The sequence below is a fragment of the Protobothrops mucrosquamatus genome, unplaced genomic scaffold (assembly GCF_001527695.2).
Source record: "Protobothrops mucrosquamatus isolate PMUCROS unplaced genomic scaffold, P.Mucros_1.0 scaffold1485, whole genome shotgun sequence".
NCBI lineage: Eukaryota > Metazoa > Chordata > Lepidosauria > Squamata > Viperidae > Protobothrops > Protobothrops mucrosquamatus.
The window spans coordinates 57502-72054 of NW_015387662.1; the positions used below are offsets into that span (position 1 = coordinate 57502).

The 14553-nt window shown below is 35.3% G+C and overlaps 1 protein-coding gene across 1 annotated transcript in view; it reads right to left on the reverse strand.

Annotated features, from left to right (window-relative positions):
* The window catches only part of REPS1 (RALBP1 associated Eps domain containing 1), a 43616-nt gene that overhangs the window by 10628 nt on the left and 18435 nt on the right, over positions 1 to 14553 (reverse strand). Inside the window, exons 8-11 of the mRNA XM_015822173.1 lie at positions 14049 to 14203; positions 11538 to 11674; positions 5729 to 5809; positions 1561 to 1648 (exon numbers count right to left, since the gene is read on the reverse strand). Of these exons, the coding sequence (XP_015677659.1) occupies positions 1561 to 1648; positions 5729 to 5809; positions 11538 to 11674; positions 14049 to 14203 (461 nt within the window). The remainder of the gene's footprint in view (positions 1 to 1560; positions 1649 to 5728; positions 5810 to 11537; positions 11675 to 14048; positions 14204 to 14553) is intronic.

Sequence of the window (14553 nt, forward strand, 5' to 3'; positions counted from 1 at the left end):
CACTAAACAATAATGGTGAGCTTCCCTGCTTGTTTTTGAAACAAGAAAACAGGAAAAAAAGGTATGTTAAACTAGTTTTGGTATATGAAGTCAGACACAGCATGGGAAATTTAAAACTCTGCATGCTGCAATTTTGATCCTGAACTTTTATTCAAAGGCAACCCAAAAAGAGATCATGTCTTAAAATGTCTAACCTAACTTTTGCAGTTTGTTTCTTCGTTGTCCTTTATTTGCGTCACTAAGAGATCTGGAGAAATTGTACATGCTTTTATATAACTTTGATTACTCCGGGTAAATATTCTCCCAATGACTGATTTTGCATTTGCTCAGTAATTTACTGTACAATTTGAGCTGTATTGTTTTTCTAATTGTCATTACAGGAAATCAGGGACATTATGTGCTTCTTTAAAATATAAAAATACATTTTGAAACATAAAATTCTTTTACAAAAGTATATTGCAAAGTGAACTCAACTTCACATAAGTACCAAACCTGAATCTGTTTTGTCACCCTTCCAGTATTTAAGATCTATACTATGTCAGAAGTGAGTTCGATTCTTCACAGAAGAGTAACTGAGGATAACCAGTTATGGTGCCATTGCTGAAAGATGCACTGCGCAGTCTGTCACTGAATAGTCTGTCACAAGCCTTAATCATCAGCGCGTGATAGGGATACAGTGGTACACTCTGTCTCTGTCTCTTTCTCTCTCACGCACACACCAACTAACAGACTGCTTAGCACTTTTTTTTAATATTGGTGATTTCACAGAGTTCAAAACTTTTCATAGTGAATCAGGAACATTTTGTTAGTTTATTTCTTTGTATTACAAGTAGGCAATTAATTTTGCCAAGGGGCTACTGCCACCCACCCAATGGTTGCTGCCCAGAAAGGGAGAGTCAAGGAGTCAGATATGGCCTGTGGTTAACAAAGGCTGAATATCCATTCATTTTTGAAAGAGAAACAGCAGTAGAATTGGAATTAAAACTAAGTAAATATAAAATCGTAACTAAATATGAAAACAAGAAGGAATTCTAACTGGAATGATACGTGTGTGTGTGTGTGTGTGTGTGTGCATTTGTGTATGTGTGTGTGTGAGAGAGAGAAATCTTAGGAATTTATGAACATTTTAAGCATTTCTGTGCAATAATTCTGTATAATATAATGCAATATTTTATTTTATACAAAAAAGCAATCTAGTAAGAAAAATATGAGTTAAAATTGAGGTTCAGTTTGTCCTTAAAGAGTTTTTCAAGACTCTTTGTTCAGTTAATTTTTAAAGTGCAAGAGTTTCCTGTGTTTTTGAATCCCATTACATTACTCCAATGCAATATGTGATATTCATATAAAACATTAATGGAGGAGTTAAAATTATACAAAAACACTCCTAAGTACACCAAGATCAAAAAATGGCATATTTTGAAATATATAATGAGTAACAAGATGATTACAATCTTTCCTTGGAGCCTTTAATTTTGTGGCTTTTAACAAATAACTAATTACTGTGGGAAGTGATTTTTGGCTATTAAAAAGATACTTCTATAAGTGACAAGCATCTCTTACCATTTCCAGTTCTTTTAAGTTCCATTTCTTGCATATGAATTTTGCTTGGTGTCATTCGAATAGGAACAGGGTGAACAATAGCAGTATCCTAAAAAAGAAAGGGATTTGAAAGGGAACTATTTAAACCAATTATTCTATCCCGAATAGACTGGTTGCTATATACCATTTTATGTTAAAATTTGAAATATTAAACTATGTTATGTTAAAAATAAGAAATTACATGGACAAACTGGATTCAGTCTTACTACCCATATCCATTCCCATTTCCCTTTTTGTTGTTGCTTGCTCATGTGTTCCTTGGTTACTTTTTCCCTAAATATCCAGTTTTTCAATTTTTTGTATTCTCTTAAGAAGCAATCTACACTTAACTATTTCTTCTGATTATGTTGTCTACATAACGCTACTATCAAAAAGAGGCAAATCCACAAAGCAATAATTAAATTTTCTTTAATTTCATTTACAGGATTATCAGGAAATGCACTAATTGTGCTAGAGAAAGTAGTTTGACCTTTATGGCTTAGTGCCTATAATGAAATACAAACACACTATACGCAATGTAGGTACTATGTCTCTCTATAAATCTCTTTTTATAACTAAATAACTCAATAACATTAAAATTTTGCACATATACACACATTTGGGATCTTACATAGGGAGTATCAGCTCTTTTGCTGACATTGCACAACGGCACAGAACATTTCATTGGAAAAGCGAGTCTATTTTCCTCAATACCAAAGCAAAAGTGCATTGGTAGTTACTCGTAAACAAGTGTGAAACCTTCCAAAGCAGTTTTTATGCAACATTCTGCCCATAAACTGATAACATGTTCAGAAGCACATGCATCATATAGTGCCTAATAATTTACGCAGAGAGACAGGCATCAACTAGCTAGGCAGAAATACATTCCTACTTCAAAGAGAAAAAAAATGTTATATTTTTATTGTGCTTATTGATTTTGAAGAGCTAGCTATGGAAAAAAACTTGTTAGACAAAAGTTCAAAGAATCAAAGTAACGGAAGCAAAAATTTGCTACCTGTGATCTGAAGTAGCATAGCTACATTCAATATGGTAAATTGGAGGACTTCTAATAGAACAATAAATATTTCCATGTTCCAGAAAAAGTTTGTTGCTAAGCAACACTATTACATAAAATAAAGGGCTAAAGGGATTGTAAGATAATGGTTTCAAATATTTTAGTCTCTATTTCTGGTTCAGAACCCCTTTGCTTTCTTAAAAATGATTGAGGAACACAAAGAGCTTTGGTTTATGTGCCTTATATTTATTATGATTTACTGTATTAGAAATTAAAATGGAGACATTTTAAAATGTGCATTTATTTCACTTTGTGAGCCTTCTGAAAGGTTCTCAGGGACCTCCAGCCCACACTTTGAGAATCTCTGCTTTAGGGCACTGATTCTTGAATTGTTGAGGGCAGATTTTGAGCAGAAAGCACAAATTAGTTCAAAGCACTATTCTTATTATGGTTGGTTGCAGTCAGCCAAATGTTTAGATTGGATGTGGCATTATATCCACTTATCAAGTTCTTCCCAAGAACATGGGATAGGCGGATCTTGTTGTCTGATGGTGTTAAAGCTATGGTTGCAGTGTAAGCGGTTCTGAGTAAAACTGCCTTGTGTAATTAACTGACAGTGATTTTGTCAATACTGATGTATTCAAGTGGTGCTCCACATGTTTCGGGATTGCACCCAAGGCACATATTATTATTGATACTCTGTTTGTTTTCTTTTGCCTCACTTGTCCTACTTCTGTTAGCAGAATAGAAGATTTGTATTTTGTGATTTTCTTCCATTCTCTCTCTTCAATTTTAATGTCTCCAGGTATTGCAACATCCACTCTCCAGACTTCTTTGTCTTTCTTTTTAACAATGTTTAGGTCTGAGGTTTTATGTGGCATGTGCTTGTCTGTTTGAATTTAAAATTCCAGAGCACTTTAGCTTCTTCATTTTATTTTGTGGTTCCTTCAGTTCTTGCTTGCAGATAACTGGTATTGCCTGCAGAATTTCCAATGTACCATTGTTGCCACTTTGTCATCTTGCTATTTGTAGTCAATCTATATGATCTCTTTGCAACAGCTAATAATAGGTAGTCCACTGTTTCTTCAGCTTCTTTGCAGAGTTTGTTATTATTATTAGATTTTTATCTTTCTCCTTTTTATGTATGCCTTTTTATATGAATAAGATGCAAAGTTCTGAACAAGTTAGTTTGCTTCCATTAAGAACACAATAATCAACAAACCTGCAAACACAGGGGTTGTATGAAAACTTTTTATCTTAATTTTTTTTTCTTCCCGCTACTTATCCTGGTCTGAAGAAACAACTGACAAGTAACTTGTTCTTGATCTCTTTTAATGACAATGTGGACTTGTATTCCAATTTAGTCATTTCTAAGCATAGACTAGTGAATAACATATTTTCACTTCCCTTATCAAATAATCTCAAAGTGGGTTACATTGGATAAAGCACAAAATAAAAATATAGAATAAAAAGGTGATGCAAAGAAAAAAAGAATAGAAGCAAAAATCATTCATCCAATATTCAAATAAAGAAGGCGTGAGTGAAAATTTAAGTCTTTAAGAAGTGCTTCAAGTGTTTCTGAGGGAAATAAAGCTGAAACTGAATACTGATTCTGGATGCTTAACATCAGACTTTGGACAAGTAGCACTTCTGATGGAACTACGCTCTTCTTTAAAACAAGCAGACAATCTGGGGTAGCCTTGGATCACTACTGATACTGTATTGACATATTTACACAAATTGCAAAGAGGCCCTTTATCAGCTCTGGATCTGATGATTCATGAACTAATAACAGCAGGCTGGACTATTCCAATGTGTGGCAGCTCTTGAGGATGATTAAAATATTGCAAGTGGCTGAGTGTAGTAGCACAATTGCAGCACAATTTGTGAGTGGTGCCTCCTAGAGATTCCCATTATCCTATTAATAAAGCAATCTCTTTCCTGATTGATTGTTGTCTGAGTCCAATTCAAGGTGCTCATAAACATGTATAAATATTTATAAGCTTATAGCTAAACTATTACAGAACTGACGACTTCTCTATAATCTGCAACATACACTCTGGTCATCAATGGAGCATTTTTTGTGGTTCCTCCCCATATACCAGTGGTGGCGAACCTATGGCACGCATGCCAGAGGCAGCACTCAGAGCCCTCTCTGTGGGCAAGCACACGGTCGCCCCAGCCGCACCTCCCCCTGTGGTCCCCTCCTCACCAGCAGCCCGGAGGAGAATCGCCCCTGAACAGCGCAGCCAAGGACATGGCAGCTGGGCAGTGGGGATAAGACACTGCACTCACGCCCCGTCACGCACAGATGATGTTGCGGGCGGAGGGCGGGGCTGCCATGGCGATCTGTGGCGGGCCGTGGAGGTGGTGGGTGGCCCTGTGGGTGGGCGGGGTGGGGGCAGAGCAGGGACGGGCTGAGGGCCGGGGCGAAGCGGGGGCGGTTTTGGGGCACTTGGTCTCTAAAAGGTTCACCATCACTGCTATATACATTTGACAACAATAAATTCTGAGAAATAATATGAGGGGAAATATTGGTTCTTTGAGGATAAGTTATTATGTTTAGTCTAGCTTTCTTGTGTGCAAGATCATATGATGAAGCATGTGTGCCTGACAGTGCCTATGGCATCCATGTATTTCCACAAACAGTGAAGAATGTGGGAAAAGTAAAGATTTAAATTATGTAATTATGAAACATGTCTACGAAGGGCGTATGCATGTAAGAAGCTTTTGGGTGTAACAGAAAGAGAACTGGATCCAGAAAAACCAGATGGTCCTGGATGTCTATGTTCACAGTAGATTTTGTCAAGTCACAATTTTTACTCATTTTATTTCCAACACATTTATCAATAAAAACATAGTAAAATGTTTTACCATCTTTTAAAAAAATCAGAGTTAAATAAAAATCTCAAAATATTGGAGCAAATATTAGAAAAGAACAGACCACTTTTAAAATATTCCATTTTAGTCGTAGTGATAGACAATGTAATGAATTTTAAAGCAGATCGAATTATTAAATCGTTTACCATTCCCCACTTTAGAATCACACATTAAACATGCAAAACCAAAACAATTAATGAAAATTTGGAGTTAATAAAATTAATTTCAAAGAAGCAAGCTAAGTGATTGACTTACAGGATCAGCTGGTGCAATATTAGAATCAAATTGGGTCAGAGTTTGTGAGCTGGAAGAGCGTTCACTAAATGTCTCCCACTGCTAAACAGACAGAGGAGAGACAAAATGAGAATAGAGTCATCCCTGGAGAAGATTTAGCATAGTTCAGAGATTGGAATGGCAGTTGCTTTTCTTGGGGGGGGGGGGGGGAAGCCAAAATATACATTTCAACAGTTTTCAGATTTTGTCTTGCAAAATCTTTTAAATCAACGTGAAATATTGTACAGATTAAACAAATCAATTTGAAAGTGAAAGTCAGCATATTGATTGAGAAATTTTTAACAAAATCAAACTATACAAAACAGAGGCTTTTAAGTCACTGCTGCTATTGCTACCAATATGTAAGATTCCTTGTCTTTCTAGAATCTTTTGTTTTATTTCATTTAAATGAAAATTAATATAATTTTTCTTCACATAAAATCAGAAATAAAATTTATCTTTATATTAGAAAAAAATGAAAGAATCACATGCAAATTGCCATTGCTATACCTGAAAACATAATAAAGTACATTTTATACATAAATTAAATATATATTTGACAATTGAAATAACGCAAAGTCAAACTATTCAATGTAAAAGGAAAACTGCTTTGGCAATCATTTCAGTAAGATCCAAGACATGCCCTGTTGAAATATATAACTGCTAATGCTTTTTTTTTTTTTCATGCATAAACTATGACACAGGCAAAACAGAAATAATCAGGTTTCCGAGCAATGAAGGATTTGGTCTAAGATTCAATGTTCAAGATTACTTCATGGAATGAAATGTTAATGTCTCTGTTAGTGGAATGGTGAGTTAATTATTAGACATATCAAACATTTAAACAAACGGACTGCATATGTTTTCCTAGCAAATCAGGAGCTGCTAATGCTGCATAGCTGGGAGAGAGCTTAGCTGATCACAAGGGCTGGACCTAGTTAGAGAAACAGTTGCTCTTGGATAAATAAATTAAATCTAGCTGGGAGAGTGTACAAAGTAAAGTTAATGAGGATAATATTGGTACATGTTGTTCTGTCATTAGTAAGAACGCTAAAATCTAATATATCTTATATGAACATTTTGAAGAATTTCAGAAATTTAAAAAATCCAGAGATAATGATGTAGAAATCTAATGTACCATATAATGCAAACATGTCAAACTCGCGACGTCATGTGACGTCACGCAACATATTGGAGCTTTTTCGCCATTGACGGCAATGGGGTGGGCGCGGCTCCGGTATGATGAAACTGGCCTGTGGGCCGGCAGTTTGACACCCCTGATATAGTGGATTTCTTTTTTTAAAAAAAATTATACAGTATTAGATATAATGGACAGAATTCAAAGAACCATGAGCAAGACTAACAAATAAAACTTTCGTGTTTCTTCAGTAGCAACTTCTTAAACTTAATTTGGCGTGTTTGAAAAGCAATCTGCAATTTGTACAAAGAATTCTCTGGGAACTGTAAAATGTCCTTGCATGAATCATATATTCTGATATTATCCAGTATTGTTTGTCTGTTTATATATATTATCTTTTGTATAATCTAAGATTTTTATGGTGAGTAGAAAGCAGTTCAGTACCTCCCCCGACTTTTCCAGGATAAAACTAGGAACTTAGCAAGTAGCAAACAACTTTCTACTGACAAGCAGAACACTGGAATGAAATTTGATATACATCAAAGGTCTCAACTGCAGTCGCTGTAATCCTCTCTAATTTCCACTGGACTTCATGCTTCCATGATGATGCCAGCCTGTTTTTATTGCCCCACTTGTGTTATCAATTTAATATACAAAGGACCTTATGGCATTTGACTATAGGCAGTGCTGCCTTATTTTACTGAGCCTCTTCACATTTGGTGCCTACTAATTTCTGATATGTATTGTATTAATGGGGTCCAACTCTGCAAGATAATTTTTAAAGCTGTTGATATATCTCATCCATTAAGAGTGAATTAATGTGGGGAAGGTTTCTAGCTAGATTTTTGACTGTTCACTATTGTAGCAATCTAATTATATTGACTTTAATATTTTATTTGATTTTAATTGTACTGATTTTACCATTATTTTTCTATATTTCATATTATTAATTATTGTAAGTCATCTAGAAAGTTTACACACATAAAAAGCAGGACATAGATTTAACTGATAAATAAATAATACATTTCTTGAGACCAAGAGACTGGAAGAAGTAATTTGTTGAGCTAGTGATGAAGTTTTTAGGGGATCAACATAAACCAACAAATAGTAGATTTATGGTTTTCTGAACTGATTTTTAGAGTCAGAACAGAATATTATGAGCTCAAAACTAGTCATCCTAAATATTTCAAATCTGAAATAAAACACTCATGTTTTGGAGATTTTGCTCCAGCTTGCTCCAAAACACATTGGCTCTTTTGAATAATTCTGGATGTACTAGGTATTAGGACTGGCCTCTTTTATTGGGATCCCCGCCCCATTTTCTGCCACCAATGTTTCCAACCTAACAAGAACTCTGGTTCCATCTCTGCTGCTAAAGGCCAGAAGAATGTGACCAAAGGTCTAACTGGAGATTGCCACCTAATGTTTTGGGGTTATAGGAATCTAGTTGCCTATGTCAACAAAGAGCACATTCTCTCTACATACTGCTGCAATAATGTGTTTTCTTTTGTTTTCAAATGGTGTAGCATCCAATAAGTTAGCCACATCCCCCTTTAATTTTCAATATATCCTCTGTTTCCCTCCAGAAGCAACCCAAGTACTAGATTCATTCTGACAGAAATTAGCAATATCAGACAGCAAGGGAGCCAGCAGGGTGGAATGGAGAAAAAGACAGGCTGCAGCATTCCTCTGGTCAATTGTAAGGGTGGATAGATTGCCAAAAGTCTGAATTTCATTCACATGACCGTGGAGGCGCTGCAGTGGTAGTAACTTTGGGTAGCAATCAACTCTTCATTGAATGCCATCATATTTCAAACGGTCACTGTATTTGCTTAGACTGCTGAGCCATCTAATTAGCCAATGGTTGTAATGAAGGTTTGTATGTTGTTGTTGTTTTTCTCTTTAGGGTTTGGGCCTTTATTTCCCATTTTTTGTTGCCCCAAAATGGAGACAGGCAACCTTTTCAAGACCAGTGGACACAGTTGGAATTTTGAGCTAATACAGAGGACAAACTCAAAAAATGACTTTTTAGAGAATAATTGGTAAAATTGTTATCAGCTTCCCATTTCTAGACCCTCAGAATGTTCTCTACCATATCTATTATTAAATTAATCTAAAAAAATAATACATTCAGGTGGGATAGAGAGCTGATAGGTAGACCTGCTCATAGATATCACCTATCCATTGATACTCCACAGGTTCAAGCCATAACCTGTAATGGCAACAGCAGAGATCCAAAAGTGGTTAAATATAAGGTAAATTTTCATAGTGGTAACTGCTATTTGGCATTAAAACTATTTAGTTTGAGATAGTGCAGAAACCTATAACACTAACCACTGCTTGGACTAGGAGATCCTTGTAATTCTGAATTCTAATATAACTGGCCTATGGAAAGACATATACAAATATTTATTTGACTTGCGAGTAGCAAATAATTTTTGAAAAGACAAATATTTAGCACCACATTAATATATTTTGCAATACAAGCATTGCCCAAGCTATTTAATGTTCTAAATAATTTCTGCCTTACCAATTTCACTCAGATACTTTCAGCTTCCAGAAAAGGTTCAGGAAATTCAGAATTGAATGAAATTCAGAAATTTCATTGAAGACATAAAACTTCCAGCTTCCAAATGATAAGCTGAAACTTATCTCTAAAACTCCACTAAAAGCAGGAGCTGACGCCGATCAAATAAAGAGCTAGTTAAGTAGACCAGATCTTTGTAATTTTTCTCTGGACAAGAAATTGACAAGTTCTCCAGACAGTTGTTCCCCATGAAGAGACTGCAATGGATTTAGAAGCTCTCGGAGGTGAAGGGATAGCCAACTTGCTCAAACTGTGTTTGGCACCTTTGAAAGACACTGAGTTTGCATACATCTTTTCCAACAACTTTCAAAAATTGCTTGTTAATTCAGCCACTGACTTACAGGTTAATTTATTGCAACAGGTTAGCAAAAGAAATTTTAAATAGACTTTTAAAGAACTTTTTTTGAATAAATAGCAAAAGGGTGAGTAGAGTTTTGATTTTGGAAAGTTATAGATAGATTTGAACTACAATTTTGAAATTAATTATAAGAATCCTTCCCATGATAAAACGTTTTTGTTTTGAATTCTTTAAAAAACATGATAGATGGGACTTTAAAGATTGGACACTAGAGGGAACTAAAAGATTACAATTAAAAGGAAAGAATATTTCATTTACCAATACAAAATGAAGCAAAATATTTTAAGTCTGGATACACTTAAGGCTATTTTTGAACAAGTGGAGCAAAAAATTAATTTCAAAAGGGTCTTCCTCTATTTAAAAGATGTTATGGAAGAGGAAGAACTTTTATCTGACAAGACTGAGATTGATCTAAAAGTGAACTTAAAAAGATAAATTACAAGAATGATATGGAAAAAAGATGATACAATAGATCCAGCAGATGTCTTAATAATAAAAGGAAGATACAAATAACAAACCAAGAAAGTGACCTGGATAATCTTCCTACAAAGGAGCCTTATTAAAGCTTTAAAGAATATTGGATGAAGAGACAGAAAAATCAAAAGAAATAAAATTCTAGCACATTATTTGAAGGGATTAAAGATCAGGACTGTTAAAAGTAAAATGAAGGAATATAAAGTTGGTTTATCTGATCAAGGTTAAAATAGATACTGTTATCTCTGGTACTCTTAATAGATTTTTGCTGATGAGACTGAATTATGAGATTCTAAAAATTTGTTTATAGATAAGAGGTGAGACATGGAAAGGAGATCTTTTGTAATTTAAGAGAAGAGATTGTTTATACTTGTGACGAAGAGGTAAGTCCTTTATATATCTATTTTCCTTTTTCCTTACTATATTGTTTTTTCTTTTCTTTTTTTTCTGAACCTTCTATTTTTTTAGTTTATATTAGTTTTATTAATATTTAATAAAATTATTATAAAACTATAATAACTATAATAAAAACTATAAAAACATATTTTTTAAAAATACATTTTTCAGATATATTGAAATCTAATTCCGAGTCAATGGCCAGACTGATTTAACTGGAATCCTGATTGTACTAGGTATAGGCAAAAAGACCCGACGGTGCTTTCTGGTCTAGGTAAGAAGGGGTGGTAGAACCTAGTCAATTTGAAATAATCCCAGAAAGCTAAACAGCATTTGGATGGGAAACTACCAGAAACTTTCCAAGATTTTAGATTAGACTGGAAAATCAAAAAGGGGAAGACAAAAAAAAAAAAAAAGGTAATGGCAAATCACATCCATACTTTTGCCAAGCAAACATAAACCATCACTAGGAGTCCAAAGTTACTGTGGTGTAACAGCAAAAAACGAGCTGAATCACTCCAAAAGAAACCTCACTAAATTTTTCTACATTATAGAGTTGAAATCACCCTCAAGAAATTAGCAAATCATCTATGTAGGATTTAGAACAGAAATCACTGACAGATAGCATAACTTTTGTTTTAAAGAGCAGGGAAAGAAAAAGAAAAAAGTGAGCCATTGTGTACAATTCCAATATATTCTCCAGTGATGACAAGATCAAGGCTATATATACAGGAACACGAAACGTAACCCCAAATTTAGAACGCAATCCAATCTATATTGTGTTATATATTCATTCTTAAAGTAAGAACTTCTAGAAAATAAGGTATATTTTGCTAACCTCGCTGCTTTGATTCAGTTCAGGCCACGTCTGATTAAGTGATGGCATTGATGGTGATTTGCTTGGCGGTGCTTCTGCTGGGGAACTTGCAAAACCTACCTCAGCAGATTGATCTCCCACTTCTGAAACAGGAACCACTAAAAAAGCCAAACACAACATTGTAGTAATGTCTTTAAAACTGTGTGCTAATAGTTCATTTCACATTGCAATTTCATAATTAATGTATGAAAGCATGCCTATAACATCTGTTATTTATGAACATTTATCAACTTATTTCAGAGATACCCATTATGTAAAGAACTGCACTATATTTACTTTATTTAGCTCCATTATAAATATTCTAGAACGGGTTTCCAATGGAGAATTTGAGAAATCACAGCATTTGTGGGTAGTTCTGTCATTTGTACTGCTCTCTGCAGGCTTTCAACTTTACAGCAAACCAAAATATCACTGACCACATAGATTCTATTCTCATTAATGACTCTAATAAAATAGTACTTAAGTAGCCCATTATTTTATTTTGAACTATATTATATAGTCTGGGAAAAGAGGCAATAGAAACTAGTAGCAAGTATATTTGGGCTAGAAAGAATGTTTTGATTATTCTCTATATTGTATATATTTTAATTACTTTTACATTTTTTCTGCTAATTCCCCTCACTTGTTTTGATACATGTATTGGGTGGCCTTTGCCGCTGTTGCATATTTCTTAGCATGACCAATTTACCTGCCATAAAGTAGCAATTTTGTTTTGTCAGCTCTGTGCTTAAATTCTTGGGCAGGCTATTTTGTTTTTCAGCCTTACCAGTTTGCCTTCCTGTAAAAATTGTGCTTTATGATTGGCTACATCAAAATTGGAGATATGTCCACTAGCCTGAAAATGTTGGATACTCTGGTATAAGAGGGAAGTAACCAGAAATGCTATATTGCACGAGAAGAGTTCTTTCATGTTTTGGATTCAAACTATTTCATATAAGCAGAGCAGAAATTTCAGAACTCTAAGACAAAATAACCTAATACTTTCCTTTTTCAAAGGTTTTCCTTATAATTTAACTTTATACATTCTACATGTTAAGAACAAATAATATTTTATTTGAACAACAAAAAATTACCAGCTTTCTAGTTTCTTATATTTGATGGCCACCAAGCATGAGAACAATCATAGGATTGACTTTACTGGCCAGGGTCTAGAAAATTCTATGAGATTGCAAGAACTTCTGCAAAGATAGGGAAAGTGCAAAAGTTCTGTTTTATTAATAGTCTTTTATGGCAGGGCTTTTCAACCTTTTCACCCATTGTACCACTTTTAGGATATGGCAACATCCGAGTACCACCAGTCGCCTAGCAAAGTGTCAAAAACTTGATGACTCCCCCCCAAAAGGAAAAAAGTGATAAAGTACAGGTAGTCCTCAACTTACAACAGTTTGCTTAGTGACTCTTCGAAGTTACAACGGCACTGAAAAAAGTGCCTGCCAAGCCACAGCCGAGCAAGACACCTGCCTGCCCACCCGGCGGCGCTCTTTCTCCTGTCTGAGGTTTTCATTGTTGTGAGCATTTCTGTTGAGGATTGGCAGTGGGGATGGGGTGGGAGGATGTTTGGTTTTTATTCCCCTCGTCTGCTGGGTGGTTGCATCAGATTTTGGTCACTTCACATGACCCTGGGACACTGTGACCGTCATAAATATAAATCAGTTGCCAAGCATCTGAATGTAAATCACAAGACCCTGGAGATGCTGCAATATTCCAGCTGATTGGTGCTTCTTCTGGGCTCAGAAGCGCCAGGATCAGCGCCGAGCTCCAGCTGGAGCCTGGCGCTGATCCTGACGCTTCCGCTGAGCCCTGGCAGCCCTGCAGCTCCAGCCATCTCTCGCTCAGGCTTGTGCGGTGCTGCCACCGGTTCAGCTCATTCCCCTCCCCCACTACTTTTCTAGGACGGTCGCGTACCACCTGCCAGGTGCCAATGTACCACAGGTGGTACCCGTACCACTGGTTGAAAAGCCCTGTTTTATGGAAAGCTCTTCCAGAATTTCTTACTCCTTAAAGGATAATCCTTGACTACATATTATGTTAAACAGAAAAAAAGATTGCTTGATTAGCTTCTTCATGGCATTAGAGTGTAATCCTTAGGTGTGTTTATTCTAAAATATCACTAAAACAAATAGCTATTCCCTGGCTATAAAAAGAAGGTTGCTAGGTTGGGGTATCGTACACGTTGCTTTGTTAGTAATACAAACTATCCTCTTTTATTTCTATACTTTAAATTGTTTGATTAAATTGTAACATAGTATATACAGAACTGTTACAGGTGAAATATATTTTTCTGTCCAATAAGCAGATAAAATAAACTATTTTATTTTACCTACAGAAGGACAGAAGCTTCTGTCTCAAAAACAAAATCAGTTTTATACACACACAAGAGAATGAAATAAAACAATTGCAATGCACAAGCAGTACAGTTTGTGTTGCACATCCTTTAGCAATTAATTCAGAGAAAAAAAAAAAAAAAAGTACCTGCTGAGTCCTCCAAATCAATCAGCTTGGGCATTAAACTTTCAGGTAGCTTTTCCGGCAAGTCATAACCATTTTTCCTAGCAACCACTAGATGGAAAGCAGCACAGAACTCATCCAATGTTAATGCACCATCTTTATCAAAATCTGACAGCTCCCTGAAATGAAATTATTTAACTTTATTGTACTTTTTTTTGAAGAAAAACAACAACAACCCCTTTTCTGTATTTTCCAAAAGTCTTTCAAACTGAGAAAAAGTAATTTGAAGAAGTTCTAGCAAATATCAGATACTTTTACTCAGGGCTTTTTTTCTCATAGAACGCCCAGAACGGAGTTCCGGCACCTTTTTTGGGATGGAACCTTGTAGGGTAGGCAAGGCGGGTTGTATGATGTGTGTGAGTTCCGGCACCTTTTTTTTTTTTTTTTTTTAGAAAAAAAGCACTGCTTTTACTAGGTAAGCATTAGCCTTTCATAGTCTGGCATATTGCATTTAAAACACAGTCAACTG